We start from the raw sequence: 16,766 nt of genomic DNA, 5'->3' as shown, positions 1-16,766 counted from the left end.
GAGGAGCCAGTGAAAATAATAATCCTTCCTACGAGTCCTACATTTACTGTAACCATGGTAAGTCAATGTACTTAACTGGGATATCCGCACTTAACAGTGTGGTTTGACTACACTGCTCTTCTGCAAATGCATATTTATTTCCAAGATACAAATATAGTTGTACAAGTTGTATGAGAAAGAATTACATTCTGGAGGTTTAAACTAAGGGCTTCTTATAGCTAAGGTAGTTTGGACTTTATTATTCAAACAAAAAATTACTCTTAATTACCTGTCTCAGTGGGGAAAAAGGTAATGTTTATAGCTATGAAGGCCAGCATGTGCCTAAAATGTAGTCGCTGCAACAGTTAAGTCCACTGACAGCCTGAATATTTCAGAGTTCATTTTGGAAGAAATTGGTTTTTGTTTTTTTTTTCCAGCTCAGAGAAGAAAACCTACATTTTAAGCAGAAAATAATACCTTGAAAAAGATACGTCCTCTTATTAGTCCATATGGAATAGGTCCATAATACCTGGAATCTGTAGAATTCTGTAGATTATCACCTTCTAACCAAACATGACCTGTTGGCACCTAGAATTAGAGAAGATAGCAGCCCCTTTAAAAAACAAAAACAAAAAAACAAATTTGGGTACTATAAATAAAAAGCATGTCTTCTGGTAGTAGGAAGAAATGTCCTACTAAAGTTCTTTTTTATAAAACACATACAAACCCTATGATTTGTATTTTTGCTTTTATTTCTTGCACAATAAAAAATCTTTTACTAAATAATATTAGTAATGTTAAGATTTCATCATTTTAAAAGACCTATCTTTTTTGCCACATGGTTCCCAAACATTAATTTGTTACACAAACCCCAAACTGAGGTTATAAGAGATCAAAACAGTGTGACAGGGTCATTAATTTAATAGACTTCAAAAGAGGTCATTAGGATGCTGACTGAAAATGTGCCCTCCTGTCTCTGGAACAGCAGAAGCAGGGCAGCCACTCAACTCAGCAACATCCTGGGGCCAGTACCACCGCCAGACCTATTAGAGTGCTCATGATGAACTAAATGGTAATTGATTGTGACATCAATTACAAATAATCTCATCATTTTATTGGAGTGGGCTTGTCAGAATTCTAATTAAGATCCCTGTTCTGCCTTTGTACAGGCCATATCTTCAATGCATTATACTTCAGTAATGACCATCAGGAACTAGAAGGACCTATTATAAAATCATCAGTTGTAAAATTAATGATGGTGACCTACTGAATAAAAGACCCTATCTCCTATATTGTCCTATGTATTAACTGGTAAATAACGTTAAGTTTACATTTTTACTCAATGTCAACCATAAGAATATTTAGAACAGAACATGTTACCTTAAAAAAAATGCGCTCTGTGATGTGAAACATTTGCCCATTAATCTATTCTATATAAACTTAAAAAATTACTCTGCAGCAGTAATCCTTAAAGTAGCATTTTACAAGTTATTTTATAGTTTTTGTTACCCAAGAAAGTTGAATTATTGACCAGACCAAGATGATCTACTGGGAAGGAATTTATTTTCACTTTTCTTTTGACTGGCTGTTTATTACTTGGGTGCCTTATGTGAAGAAAAATACTCCTACTGGGTTAAATAAGAAATGACTGCAATTTTACAAAATGTTACAAATTACTGCTTTTTAAAGACTTTTTTAGAGCAGTTTTAGGTTCACAGCATGATCGAGAGGAAGGTACAGAGATTTCTCACCCATCTCCTGTCTGCACGCATGCATAACCTTCCCCACTATTGACATCCCCTACCACAGGGGTGTATATTTGTTATACCTGGTGAACCCACATCAACATCATAATCACCCAAGGTCCAGAGTTAACTTAGGGTTCACTCTTTGTGTTGTACATTTTATGGGTTTGGACAAATGTATGACATGTATCCATCATTATAGTATCAGAGAGTATTTCCACCGCCCTAAAAACCCTGTGTGAGCTGCCTATTATTCATGACTCCCCCCCTCCATCCCCCATATTACCTTTTGGAAAAATAAATGTATACAAGCATATAAAATCTGAATTTCACTTTACATCAGAGCTTATATAATTTTGGAATGTCTTATGTAGAAATATTTGTCCAAAACAAGTTATTTTCATTTACATACACTTAAATGTTAAATCTATTTGTAGAGAAAGAACTTAAGTTTCCTGAAAGAGTATCAGATGCTATAAGATCACTTTTTTCCCCCCACTATTAGTGGAACTAAGTTATAGGTTCTAGGGCCAAAAGCAAGACTAATTCCTATCTGTATAAGTGGATTTATGTACAGTCAACCTTATTGTTCAGGTAGAAAAATGAATCCATCTCAGGTCACAGATGAAAAAAAAAAAAAAACCAAAATAGTGTATTTGGAAAAGCCATGTGTCATTAACATAGTCTCAAGTGTCACTATCGGAGAAGCTATAATATGGACATTTTATGTTTAAATTTCCATAGTTTCTCCTTAATATGTGTTTGTTTCTGAGTTGTAAAAAATATGTAATAAACCAAGATCCAATATACATTCCATTTCTTCATGAAGCTCTCCCCAATCTTGCCTGCCCATACCAAATACTCTTGATGGTTTAGAACACTTTAATATAAAGTCTGCCTTGCCTGGGTCCCTATATTATAACATCTTATTAACCTGCTTGGCTTTTGTGTAAGTCTATTATTTTATGACCAAATAAGCCAACAGACCATAATCGTGTCGTGATCTTAATTCTTTACAACACCTAAGCCAAAACTGGAAGTCCGATATTTGGTGGTATTTATTATTAATGTAAGTATAAATTCTTACAAAGCAAAATCACTTTTGTATGACTTTTGAATTCTTCCAAATTAGCGAAATAAAGTGATGAAGTGTTATCTCTGGTAATAAATTCTGTTCTGTACTGGTTAATAATAAAATTAACCAGTACAGAACGGAATAAATAATTAACCAGTACAGAACGGAATCTGGAACATATTACCAGAAGCCTTTGGAAGAGTATGACTCAGCTATCTTGACCTAGTCCTTGATTGCAACAGGTGGAACATAAAGAAGGAAATAGTAGTGCAAGCCAGTATATATACATGGCGTTCCAGTTTCTTTAAAAAAAAAAAAACCAAAACACTCATTTGATCCTTAAAACAATCTGTGAAGTACTATTATTGATAGTTAATAAGTAGGTTCAAATATGGGGCATGCTAATTCCCATTTATCTGAAGCCTATACATTCTAATACCCATGCATCCATTTATAGTAAAGGAAATATCCTCTACCTCTCAGACTTGGTGCTTGATAGAAAGTACACAAATCAAGGAAACAGCCTCATCATCAATGGAACCTTTAATAACAGCTTCTCTATAAACAGGAAAACCTCTAAGTTGGATCTTTTAAATCAAAGCAGTCACTTTTGCTGACCTACCTGCCAACTACTCAGTGTCCAGTAAAAAATTCATGATGTTGAAATTATTCCGCTTATTTTTGGTATAGAGTAAGAGTGTACACTTTAAAAATCAATTTTTTAGAGGTATACTTTATATAGTGTAAAAAGCACTCATTTCAAGTTTGACACTAGTTTTGGAAATGTGCACACCTACATAACTGCTAATTACAATCAAGGATGTAGAACATTTTCATCATGCTGAAAAGTTCCCTCCTATGCCAGTCAACCTCCCATCCCTATACCTGGTACGAGGCACCTAGTGAGATCTGTTACTAGAAACTAGTTTTACCTGCTTCTAAATTTAATATAAATAAGATTGTACTACACATATTTATTTTGTGTCTGGCTTTTGTTCATTTTTTTATGATTAATCCAGTTGTATGTATCAATCATTCATCCCTTTTTACTTCTAAGTAGTATCCTATTGTAAATTACAATGTTTGCCCATGAATCTGTTGATGGCTATTTTTCTTTGCAGTTTGGGGCTGTTAAGAATAAAGCACTCTAAACATTAATATGTAAGTCCATTTCTTTTCAGTAAATACCAAGGGGTAAAATTTCTAGGCCATAAGTGTATGCCTACCCTTAAACTTTTCCAAAATAATTAAATCATTTTACACTTGCAGCAGCAATGTATGAGTATTCCTGTTGCTCCACAACCTTGGTATTTTCCTTTTTAAAAATTTCTGCACTTCTAGTAAACTGTTGGTGTCACATTGTGGTTTTCATTTGCAGTCCTCTGATGAACATTTTTTTCTTGTGCCTATTAGTGTATCTTTTGTGAAGTGTCTTAAAATATTTTTCCTTATTTTTAAAATGGGTTGTTTTCTTACTCATTTTAAGAATCCTTTATCTTGAGTATAAGTCCTGTGACAGGTATTACAAATATTTCCTCCTAGTCTGGGTCTTTTTAATTTTTTTTGCCATTTCCAATGTATTGTAAAGCTATACAGTGTTTTCTAAGTTCTGTATATTCACTTGGTTCTTTTTGATATTTACCATTTCTTTCCTCATTATGTTCATCCTTGAGATCCTTGAAAATATTTAGATTTGGTGTTTTAAAGCATGTGTCTGTTAATTCCATTACTTCTGTTATTTCTGGATCTATTTAATTGATTTTTCTTCTGGTTATGGATTACACTTTCTTATTTTTTCACATATCTTGTAGTTTGTGACTTAGCTGGACATTGACTTGTTGAGTGGATTCTGTTTTTTTTTACAGCGGGTTGAATGTTGAAGAGGTCTGCTTGTTTTGGGGGAGGCAGATAAGTTAGCTGTGGATCAGCTTATTCCTTTCAAGCCTTGTTTTTAAAGCTTGTCAGGTTGGGTGTATCTCACACTGTTCTCTTAGGGCTACTTTAGGCGTACTACTAAGTAAGGCATGATATTCAGGGATCTCTACTGAATGTGCAGGATATTCAGTAAGATCTGTCCACTCTGGCTGGTCAGAACTCCAGTGGCTCTTAGCCCTGTGTGAGCTCTGGGAATTGCTCAGCTCCCCACTCATTCTTTGCTCGGTCTCTACGTTTCATTGTAAGCAGGCACAATTTAGTATTCAGCTCAAAAGCCAAGAGAACACCTAAGGAGATTTATGGTGATCATTCGGTAGCTCTGTTTTCCCAAGTAGTCTGATCCATAAGTTCCAACCACTTAAACTTCCCTCTATACCAATCTGTCTCTTCAACTCAGCAAAACCACTATGCTTTGGCTTGAATTTTACTTCAGTACCTTGTGAAACACCTGACGCGCAGCAGGAGTTGGGGCAGGTATAGGGCTTGCCTTGTCTACCCTCTTTTTAGGGATCTGTCCCATACTTCCTGCTATGCATTCTCTGAGAACAGCTGTTTTACATTTTTGTCCAATTTTCTAGTTCTTTATGGCAGGATGGCAAGTTCAGCATCAGTTACATCATCATTACTAGAAACAAATGTTCAAATTATCTAATTTTTAAAGTCTTTATTATTTTTCTTAGCATACCTCATAACAATATGAAGAGACTCCTTATGGTAAAAACGGAAAGTTTTTGATGTAAGGTAAAGTGTGCCTTTGGCATCTCTCTTCACCTTGAGTCCCTTTCAGTTGCATCCCCTGCATGTTTTTGTCCTATCCTTTCTCTATCAAAATCTCTAGAAAAGATCTGCCAAACTCAGCATGCAATTATGTATAAATAAGGAAGTTCACTATGGTATTGCTTGTATCTCAAAATTGGCAAAAGTATAAATATTCCTCAGTAGGTGCAGATCAAATAAAATATGGTTCATTTATATAATAGTAGACAGCTGGTTAAAAAAAACTAGTAGATTTACATGAATACCATCAGTGAAAAAAATAAGTTACACGGCAATATGTATAAATGTTTAAAAGAAATCCACAAAAACATATATTTCAAAATTTACATTTTTATGACCAGTATATACTACTTAGATAATTTAAAAATGGATATAAACCTCAACTTACCATGCAGTTATGTCCCAATTAACCCATCATAAGTTGAAAATGCAGTTGACCCTTGAACACAGGGGTTGGGGTGCTGATCCCCTACCCTCCCACGCCAAGTCAAAAATTCCCGTATAACTTCTGCCTCCCCCAAAACTTAACTATTAATAATCTGTTGACAGGAAGCCTTACTGAGGACATAAACAGTCGATTAACACGTATTTTATATGTATTATATACATATTCTTAAATAAGCTAGAGAAAAAATATTCAGAAAAATCATAATGATGAGAAAATACATTCACAGTACTATAGTATAAAAAATCCACATGTACATGGACTCACGCAGTTCAAACCCCTGTTGCTCATGGGTCGACTGTATTTTAAGTCAAAAATGCATTTGATATACCTAACCAACTGGCCATCATAGCTTAGCCTAGCCCACATTAAATGTGCTTACAACACTCATATTAGCCTACACTTGAGCAAAATCATCTAACTCAAGCCTTTTTTACAATAAAGTGTAGAATATCTCAAGTAATTTATTGAATACTGAAAGAAAGTGAAAAACAGAATGGCTATATGGGTACAGGATGGTTGGTTGTAAATGGTCACATTACCCTCTTGATGGCATGGGTGACTAGAAGCTGTAGCTCACTTGCTGCTTCCCAGCAACATGAGAGTATCATACTGCATATCAGCCCGGGAAAAGATCAAAATTCAAATTCTGAAGTACAGTTTCTACTGAATATGTATCGCTTTTGTAGCACAATAAAGTCAAAAAAATCTTAAGTCAAACCATCATAAATTAGGGACTGTCAGTGTGTACACACACACACACACGTTATCTTAATGTGGCTATCCTTTTCAAGCGATACTTGTACTTTTTTAAAAAAAAGAACATGGTCCATCACAATACAGGTTAGGAAGAGCTTTGTTGAATTAATTTTTTTTTTTTTTTTAACCTTTGCTAGTGTGGAAAGAGAAAGACCTAACTTCCAATCTAGATAGAAGGTTTGCTTTTTTGTATAGTATAAGTAAATGACTGCACTTAGCAGTATTGTCACCAGATCTCTGGATAACTAAAATATTTGTCTAGCTAAGAACTCATTTCTTTAAATAAACATAAAGTAAACACATTTTTGGTATGGGTCTGAAATTCAAAACCTGACCTTTCTGGTACAGACTGAGGCAAAAAAACAGAACAAAAATTTCCTTTCTTACTCAAAATGCGGTTATTGTCTCTGGGATTAAACTACTGATTATCACTGAACTGAAAATTCAAACCAGAGGGAAAAAATTCTATAGCAATATTATAGTATTAATAGATTAAATGGTAGTTTAAAATGTAGACTCCAATAAACTGATTTGTAATAAATGTTTGCAAATTACAAAAAATGGAAATCCCTAATTCTATGCCTTTGTTCGTTACTTCTCATAACCGAAACTTTAAATGGTTAGATTACTTTTCCTTTTCATACCTTTGTCAATCTGTTATGCCAAACTTGAATGAATCTGTGAAACTGAATAAGAATATATGAATATGTTTATAGTGAATACCACATAGGAATTTTTACTTTGGCTCTAATGTGAATTTTCCCAGGGTCTCAGGACTTACTCTAAGGGCTAAATTTTAAAGCATTAAAAGAACCCTTAAATCATTCTTGTTTCTCCTTTCTACGTCAGAGGTTTACTTCCTGATGTATGATAATACCTAATCTCAGGGCTGGACAAAAGAATCAAGCCTCTAGTTCTTAACTATACTTAACAGAGGTCTAGTTAAGTGCCTCCTTTATAGTACAAGCAACAAATGTAATTGCCTCATGGCCTGTGGGTGTCCATTTAACAAAAGAGGCTTTGTGAACCAACCCACAGGTGTTACTTTTCTCGATTCAAATGAAATCTGATGCAAGAGTCCACAATATCAGATAACACATTTACTAAACTGCAATCAAACTCATTTATTTAAGCAAAAAATACCTAATTAAGAGAAAGATCCTACTGAAGAATAAGATATTTGTATGTCTGACCTTTCAAAAATTTCAAAAAACAAAAAATTCTAATAACAGGTTGATTTTTTTAATGAACCCTTTCTTTGCCAGATATTTTATAATTTACAACCAACAAAGAAAGGCAGGAGGGTATAAAGCCAAGGAGAGGGGCAAAGTTTTTGGAATCTTTTTTTTTTTTTTTTTTTTTTAAGATTTATTTATTTGACAGAGAGAGAGAGGGAGAGAGCGCACAAGCAGGGGGAGCAGCAGAGGGAGAGGGAGAAGCAGAGAAGCAGGCCCACCGAGTAGGGAGCCCGACACAGGGCCCGATCCCAGGACCCTGGGATCATGACCCGAGCTGAAGGCAGACGCCCAACGACTGAGCCACCCAGGCGCCCCTGGAGTCCTTTTTTGACATGATTATTTTTCCTTTTCCTGAATTATAAAGGAAGAGAGGGACACACATTTTATGAAAGCAATCAGAGAAAGCCTTGTTTCTTTTTGGCAAAAGCAAATGGGGGTGATCTATCAGTAACACATTATTTAATCTTAAGAGTATTTATTTCATTTTCCACACATATTTTAAAGATTTTGTTTTGGGTCTCATAGAATGATAAATGTGAAATATAAAAATGCATAATTTCCCTACCCTGGAAAAATGTCCACATGATGAATGTACATTTCATTTTATATGTCATTTTACTCTAACAGTGCCCATAAAATTGTTTTTTATGTTACTATCTTCCAGGTAAGCAGGATCAAGTCAAATTACTATCCCATTATGTCGCTAATGTATATTCTGTTTAATCATGACTTACATAACCAAAATGCAGCCATGGTAAGATGCTGTGGACACAAACTATTGGAAAGAATAACTGGAAAATGAAATAATTTATTATATAGTTCTAAAAGAACTTCATAAAACCTGGTATTGTATGATTCATGCAAAAGCAAAATTAGAAACACCATCAATCAGTAATTTTTGGAGTTTACTCTTCCTATAACACCAATAAAAGCTATAAACAAAGACATATGTCAAAAAGTGAAGCACTGAATCCTCCTAGGGGCAATCAAGTAGAAGAGCTCTTGATAACACAAGGCAGAGAAAACGTTATTAGTCTTTCATTTAAAAAAATGTGAGTCTCAAGTGCCAGTTATCAGTATCCTTGAAAGCAAAACTCAAGGAACAGTTTCACTAACATTGTATTTGACATTCTTCTTGGCACAACTTCTTGCCCACATTTGCCTACCTGAGTAGAATATCTGGAGTCCTAATGGTGGTACTCCCAAATGCTAGATGCATGACAAAGGGATTAACATTTATAAGGACCAGGCATGGAACAGTTAACACTGATTATTTCAATGTGTGCTATTTCTGTGTAGTCTTATTACTCTCCTATCTGCTTATTAATGGGGACTGTTATTGTCATTCCCTACTTAAAAATGGTGCTACCTTGGGTTCATTAGCCAATTATCACCAAAGAGGAATTTCACCAAAGTTCCAATAGGCTACAACTCCAGCACTAGGGTTGGAGTAATGATGGGGGATGCTTTTTACTAACATTCTTTCATTATCAAGCATCTCCCTGCTGAATAGATTTAGAGCTTAATCTTAGACCTGCTCATTCTCATAGCTATTGCAAGCTAAGCTCCTTCATCTTTCCCCCAAGTACTCTACCTCCATCCAGCCTGAAGAGGAATTTCTGATGGGCTCTTTAAGTATGGTGGTTAAAGATACAGTCCACAGAGTAAGAAGAGTCATGAGTTCAAAATGTAGCTCTGCCACTTACTAGGTAAGTACCTTGGACAGGTTGTTTAAACCTCATCTATATAACTGGGATTAATAAATGCCTTACAGAAAAATTCTGAGAACCAAATGAAATAACACATAAGGCTCCTGGCACCCAGTAAGCACTCACTAAATATTAGCTATTGTGATTAGCAGTTGTCCCAGCTGCTGGTATGAATGGTGTCTGCTGGGCATTCTTTGTTCCTGGTTTCCTATGCTGTCTACTCAGTTTTCTGCAAAGTGAACCATGCTTTGCAATTTCACTTTGTTTTTGATAGTTTCTTTTACAATGTATTCAATTATATAGTTCTGGTACTAGCCAAGACTTGAATTCAGTATTATTAAAAAGGTACATTAACTGTGAATAGATGCCATATTAATTATGTAGCAAAGACTATCATTTTTATTCTTTTTTTTTTTTTTTAAAGATTTTATTTATTTTTTGACAGACAGAGAGGGAACACAAGCAGGGGGAGTGGGAGATGGAGAAGCAGGCTTCCTATGCGGGGCTCAATCCCAGGACTCCGGGATCATGACCTGAGCCGAAGGCAGACGCTTAACGACTGAGCCACCCAGGTGTCCCCATTTTTATTCTTTTAACAGGCATCTTAAGCAACGTTTATTAAGTATCAAATGCTTAGGCTCTTCCTTATGAAGCATTCACTTCTTCAGAACCATCTACTCACTAGTCAGAAGGTATATTGAGGGGGGATGTGTTGGGACTGAAGCCAACAAATATCCCTTTCCATCACAGCCATCTAATATTAATGTACCAATCCTACAGTATTTCTTTCCCAGGACAATGGATTATTTTGCTCTTCTTTTTTGTTCTATGTGTAAAATAATTTACCTGTTTTGTTTTTGGATTAGTACTTAAAAGAAGCATCTTATATTCTCATTTCAAGACAATCTCTGTAGCTTCATTTTAATACAGCCTAATGTACACTCTGGTTCTTTTTTTTTTTTTTTTGAAAGATTTTATTTATTTATTTGAGAGAGAGTGCACAAATGGGGGAGGGGCAAGGGGAGAAGCAGACTCCGCACCAAGCAGGGAGCCCAACATGGGGATCTATCCCAGGACCCCGAGATCACAATCCTAGCCAAAGGCAGACGCCCAGCTGACTGAGCCACCCAGGCAACCCACACTCTGGTTCTTCCAAAAGATGAGCCTAACTTAATGAAACACAGGGTATTTCAGAGAGTAGTAGAATGTAGTGGTAGGTATGCAAATAATGAGTTTTCTCATGCTCTCAGAAAAAGTCTAAGCAGTTCGTAAATACCATATCATACAAGATATGTAATATTATGTTTCCATGAAAATTTTGATTCACAGGACTTCAAATAATTCTCCCCAACGTCAAAACTCATCCCTATATGGAATTATGTCTATAAATGAATGAATGTAGTCCTACGGCTCCTATACATAACTGCTTCATATAGAGATTGGCTAAAAAGCTGACTTGACACCTGAAATGATATTAGAAATAGAACATCCAGGGTAGGAAAGAGTCTCTACTCCAAAGAGGAAATAATTACAATGAAATATGTAGATCTGTTTGTATTTGATTACCACTAATGCCTTAAAAAAACAAACATTATGTTGCATTTTTTGACAGATACTTCTACTTGTGTTTTATTTATAAAAACCACAACTCAAATGCACCATGCCCTATTAGTTATTTAGAATGAAATCTAACTTTGTGAATATAAAATTCCCATTTAGACAAGTGGGTGACAGGTAACATTTTTCTGTAATGATGTAAGGTACAAAAAGAATAGCTGAAGATCTTTTAAAAATAAGATTGATCTCTGAGGGCTGAGAGCACCAAAACATTGTTTTAACTAAGAGACTATGAAAACACATTATGGACATCAAGGAGGGAATAGTACAGCATCCAAATGTCATTTTGGAAAAGGATTTGTCTTTCTTCCCCACTTCTTATAATAATTGCCACTGTATTGATTTAAAATACAGGGACGCCTGGGTGGCTCAGATGGTTAAGCATCTGCCTTTGGCTCAGGTCATGATCTCAGGGTCCTGGGATCGAGTCCTGCATTTGGCTCCTTGCTCAGCAGGGAGCCTGCTTCTCCCTCTGCCTGCTGTTCCCCGTTTCTGCTCTCTCTCTCTCTCTGACAAATAAATCTTAAAATAAATAAAATACAGTCTCTCTTAGGCTTATTAGATAGGCTATATCTTCTCTCCATTTCCCAAATTAACATCTCTCCCAGCATCTTATCATGTACCACCTACTCCTATTGCTAAAGCCAGAAACCTGGCTCAATTTTAAGCCCTTCAATTCCATTTCTTCCAGCATCCAATCCTGTCTAGATATTTCCTTAATCTTTCTCCAAACTTTGTACTGCCTTCCATTCTTAATGTTATTATCTTAATTATGTCCTATAGCCTATTAACGGGTCTCTCAGCCTTCAAACCTTCTCTCCTACTAGGAGTCTCTCCTACTCCAAACCTTCCTCTATTAATCTATACTAATATCAGAGTGATCTTTTATTTTTATTCCTTTACAAGAATTTAATACATATATATTTTTTAAGTTTTTTATTTTAAGGGTGATTTTTAAAAAGCTAAGTCTGATAACGTTATTTCCCTGCTTGAGACATACAAGGAACCGAGCCCTGTTTACCTTTCATTTTTATCTCTCTTCACTACCCGCCCCTCCCCACTATATGTTCCAGACATGAGAACTTACTTTTGGCAGCTGCCCAAATCACAATGCTATACTCCCCCTTCTAGACCTTATGAATATACTGCTTGCTTTGATCAACTCCTACTTATCCTTCAGAATTTCAACTCAGGTTTTACCTCCAATCTGGAAAAGCCCTATTGACCCCAATCTGGATAAATATCATCTCGTGTCTTATCACAGTACCCTGTATATAATTCTATTACATCATATTATTTCTTGTCTGCTTCTCCAACTTGGCTACAAGCTTCTAAAGCTGAACTGTCCATTATGGTATCTGCTAGTCACACATGTGGCTATTTAATTTTACAAATTATATAAAATTCAAATTCAGTTCTTCAGACACACTAGCCATGTGTCCTGTGCTCAGCAGTCACATCTGCCTAGTGGCTATCATACTGGACCATCCAGATACAGAATATTCCACTTTTGCAGAAAGGTCTATTGTATAGGACTACTGCAGGCAGACTTACCTCCTCTGACGTGGTTCTGGCCCTCAAGTAAGTGCTCAGTATTTGTGTAATTAATAAATGCATAAATAAATAAAAGGAAACTTGTGAAGTTAATGTCTGGCAAATTTTGCCTACCCCCACAGCTTGCTGAGGGGCATTTAAGTCTTCTCTTCCACCCCATCTCCCTGCCCCCTAAGTCCAGTGGTTGTAGCTGCTTCTGAGCTTATCCTTAAAGATGCATGCTGGGATTTGTTTGGGGTTAGGTACAACATTTGTACTTAGAGTCACAAGTCCATATTGGTCTATATACCTACACCTACTTCAATTTTCTTTAGAAGTCAGGTCAAATTTCAAGTCTCTTCAGATGACAAAGTTTCTCTAATCCTTCCTGATTTAGAGATTCATATATACAATGTGCAAGAAGTAGATCAGAATCTTAAGTTGCATCTTAGAATTTTAAATTGCTCACCCTACAGTTTTAAGGAGACAAATCTGTCGGCACTTCATGTGTTGGTGGGGATGCAGGCACTAGCTGTAACAAACTAAATGATTACCACATTATTTTTTCTTTTCTTCTTCTCTCTTTTTTTTTTTTTTAAAGAAAGGGAGGACTAGAGAGGGGGAGAGGGAGAGAGAGAGAAGCTGAAGTAGGCTCTATGCCCAGTGCAGAGCCCGACGTGGGGCTCAATCCACAACCCTGAGATCATGACCTGAGCCGAAATCAAGAGTCCGATGCTTAACCGACTGAGCCACCCAGGCGCCCCGATTCCTACATTTTCTTACAATAGTTATGACAATTCTAATGCAAGAGGAAAGCACTCATACATGTAGGTTAGCAGTACAGTGGCTTGTAATGCCAACAGTTTCTTGCTAATTTATAATCTTCAACTGTCTTATAACATGCATACCTATTTTCGTTTATTAAAGATTTATTTGAGAGAGCACAAGTTAGCGGGGAAGGGTGGGGTAGAGGGAGAGACAATGCCAAGCAGACCACCTGCTGAGCATGGAGCCCAACGTGGGGCTCCATCCCACAGCCCTGAGATCATGACCTGAGCCGAAATCAAGAGTCGGACACTTGGGCGCCTGGGTGGCTCAGTTGGTTAAGCGACTGCCTTCGGCTCAGGTCATGATCCTGGAGTCCCTGGATCGAGTCCCGCATCGGGCTCCCTGCTCGGCAGGAAGTCTGCTTCTCCCTCTGACCCTCCCCCCTTTCATGTGCTCTCTCTCATTCTCTCTCTCTCAAATAAATAAATAAAATCTTTAAAAAAAAAAAAAAAGAGTCGGACACTTAACCAACTGAGCCACCCAGGCACTCCATGCACACCTACTTTTACATGTTATTCCTCCTTTCTAGTCTTATTTAGGTAGATGATAGTTTAGTAGAATGAGAATGCTTTTACGGACTAAAAATGAGTCACTGAAACCCACAGAATTACCCAAAGTGGTAACACAAGAACTTCATTTAGTTGCTTATTTCAAGACATTTGAACATATTCCAGCTACTCAACAGCAACTTTCCAGCAGACCACTGTATCAGATTAGGAAGTCACATGACACTTGGAATATATTGTCTTTACTACCATCAGAGATGGAGTCTGCTTCAGATGCTTCTACTGAACAGTAGCATTACAATTTCAGTTTTCTTAATTTCTCCCAATTCGTTTTAGGCAACCTTAAAGTAGAGAGGTCTCATATAACTTTCAGATAAATATACATAAATACTTTCATTTTACTGAACTGCATCACTGCCCCCCTCTACTCACAGCAATGGCACTGATTTTCCAACTTTGAGTGGTTAAAATACATTTAGGTGAACAAAACTGTTTCAGGAAGACTTGCTATTCTTTCAGCAGAAATGTGATCTTTGTGCATATGTATATGAATATATATATACACAAACGTATTTAGATAAAATACATTTCTACAAAATAAAATCCTATAAACTAAATGTTATTGTTAAAAAAGATTATTCTGAAAATGTTCAGAGAACACATCAGAAAATGCTTAGGTTGTGGAGACCTCAAAGATGATTATTTAATGTTAATATCAGAAGGAAAACACCTCAGAATCGTAAACAATAAGTCAAATTTATCTTCAGAATTGTGTTAGCTATAGGATGAAAAAGTCACGTCATCTCCGCAGTGAACCTCACTTTAGCAAGAGAGTAAACATACTTCCTCCACATCAGCTGCAATCAAGGCATTAGCAGTATGCCATGATTGATTATCCTGGGACCCGTTGCTGAGAAATGGATGTGTAGCACAGGTTTTTATCACTAAAGTCTGCAAAAAGCAAGTCCCTTGTTTAGATATCCTAGTTGTAATGAGTGACATTATTAGGTAGTTCTTCTATTTAAATGACATAAGGATTTAGTGTATCAGCAGCTTATAATAAACAAGCCCTTTCAACCTGATGACTCCTTTCCCTACACATGAGTACTTTTTGTGTTTATAATACAAGTGGTAATAGAAGACCATATGGTTGTGACTTTTAGCTAAAGTAAATGACATTTAAACAAACAAAAACAGCATTAGGATATTCAAGGATCTGAACTATAACCTAAATACACAGTACACTTTAAGGGGCTATTAGTGTTAACTATATACACTGACCATTTTCTAAAGCTGTTCAATTAGTGAGTTTTTCAGTTTGCTGATCAGTTTTTCAAAAATATTTTCCAATATACTGTCAAACACCTTTATCACTGGCATATTGCCCCATTTACAACTTCTTTTAAAAAACACTGTATTTTTATCCTGAGAACATTTAATCAGTTCTTTCTGAAATGTAAAACTGTTTCTATTGCTCAGATCTCTGCCAATAACAATAATGATGTTATTCACATATATATAATTTTTAAAAAGAAAAATACAAGAAAGTGGGAATGGTACAAACAGAGAGAGCAGTTCAGAAGTTATCGCAAGAAAACGATATGAATTTGTCTTGTACCCCAGTGGTAGCAGAGATAGTAGCAAGAAGTGGTCTAATTCTGATTATATTTAAAAAATACAGCAAATCCATGATTTGCTAAAGGATTGGATGTGCAGCGAAAGAGGAAAAGAATCAAGGAAGACTCCAAGATTTATAACCAGAGCAAGCAGAAGAATGGAGTTGCCATTGCTGTGATGGGGATATGTGTGGGAGGAGCCAGTTTGGGAAAGAAGATCAGGAGTTTGGTTTCGGACATACTAAGTTTGAAGTGCCCATTGTATACTAAGGTAGAGATAGTAGGCAAACTATTAGATATATGATTCTGAAGTTCAGGAAAGAGGTTGTAGTTGATATAAATTTGGGAGTTAAGTTAGGTAGTATTTAAAAGCATGAGACAGGGGGGCGCCTGGGTGGCTCAGTCGTTAAGCGTCTGCCTTCGGCTCAGGTCGTGATCCCGGGACCCTGGGATCGAGCCCCACATCGGGCTCCCTGCTCCGCGGGGAAGCCTGCTTCTCCCTCTCCTACTCCCCCTGCTTGTGTTCCCTCTCTCGCTATGTCTCTGTCAAATAAATAAATAAAATCTTTAAAAAAATAAAAAATAAAAAAATAAAAGCATGAGACAGGATGAGGCCACCTAATGTGTGAGTGTATATGAAGAAGAGAAGAAGTTTAAAATATGAACCCTTAGTTACTCCAAAGTTTGGAGGAACCAACAAAGGAATCTCAGAAGAAACAGAAAGATAGGAAAAAAACCCAGAGAATGTGCTGTCCCCAAAACTAAGTGAAGCCAGGTTTTGAGAACAAGTATTTCAAATACTAACAACAGGTCAAGTAAAATGAGGACTGAAGTTGACCACTGGATAGATAACAGTTGGGACCCCTGACAAGAACTGTTTCAGAGAAGTGGTGGGGACCAAAACGTAACAGGAATGAGCTCAAGAAAGAATATGAAGTTCAAGGCAGAGTCAATGAGTAGACACAACTCTTCCCTATAGGAGGATGTAGTGTCAAAGGAGTTTG

At 36.4% G+C, this 16,766-nt stretch overlaps 2 protein-coding genes across 21 annotated transcripts in view; one reads left to right on the top strand and one right to left on the bottom strand.

The window, feature by feature from the left end:
* Positions 1-3,957, top strand: part of DNAJC24 (DnaJ heat shock protein family (Hsp40) member C24) — a 65,513-nt gene extending 61,556 nt beyond the window's left edge. For 2 of the 3 annotated variants that reach the window (XM_081798425.1, XM_081798421.1), the window contains 2 exons: positions 1-57; positions 965-3,957. In XM_081798425.1, the coding sequence (XP_081654551.1) occupies positions 1-57; positions 965-1,029 (122 nt within the window). In that variant the 3' untranslated portion in view covers positions 1,030-3,957. The remainder of the gene's footprint in view (positions 58-964) is intronic. The other variant, XM_081798422.1, reaches the window with a different exon arrangement.
* IMMP1L (inner mitochondrial membrane peptidase subunit 1) overlaps positions 1-16,766 on the bottom strand; it is a 77,998-nt gene that overhangs the window by 573 nt on the left and 60,659 nt on the right. For 17 of the 18 annotated variants that reach the window (XM_081798411.1, XM_081798408.1, XM_081798410.1 and 14 more), the window contains one exon: positions 457-567. In XM_081798411.1, the coding sequence (XP_081654537.1) occupies positions 457-567 (111 nt within the window). Of the gene's footprint in view, positions 1-456; positions 593-16,766 lie in introns of all 18 variants that reach the window. The other variant, XR_014138622.1, reaches the window with a different exon arrangement.

This window comes from Leptonychotes weddellii, chromosome 11, assembly GCF_054177405.1.
Source record: "Leptonychotes weddellii isolate Sample4059 chromosome 11, ASM5417740v2, whole genome shotgun sequence".
Lineage (NCBI taxonomy): Eukaryota > Metazoa > Chordata > Mammalia > Carnivora > Phocidae > Leptonychotes > Leptonychotes weddellii.
Note: the sequence above shows the minus strand (reverse complement) of the source record. Positions and strands in the feature narration are given on the sequence as shown.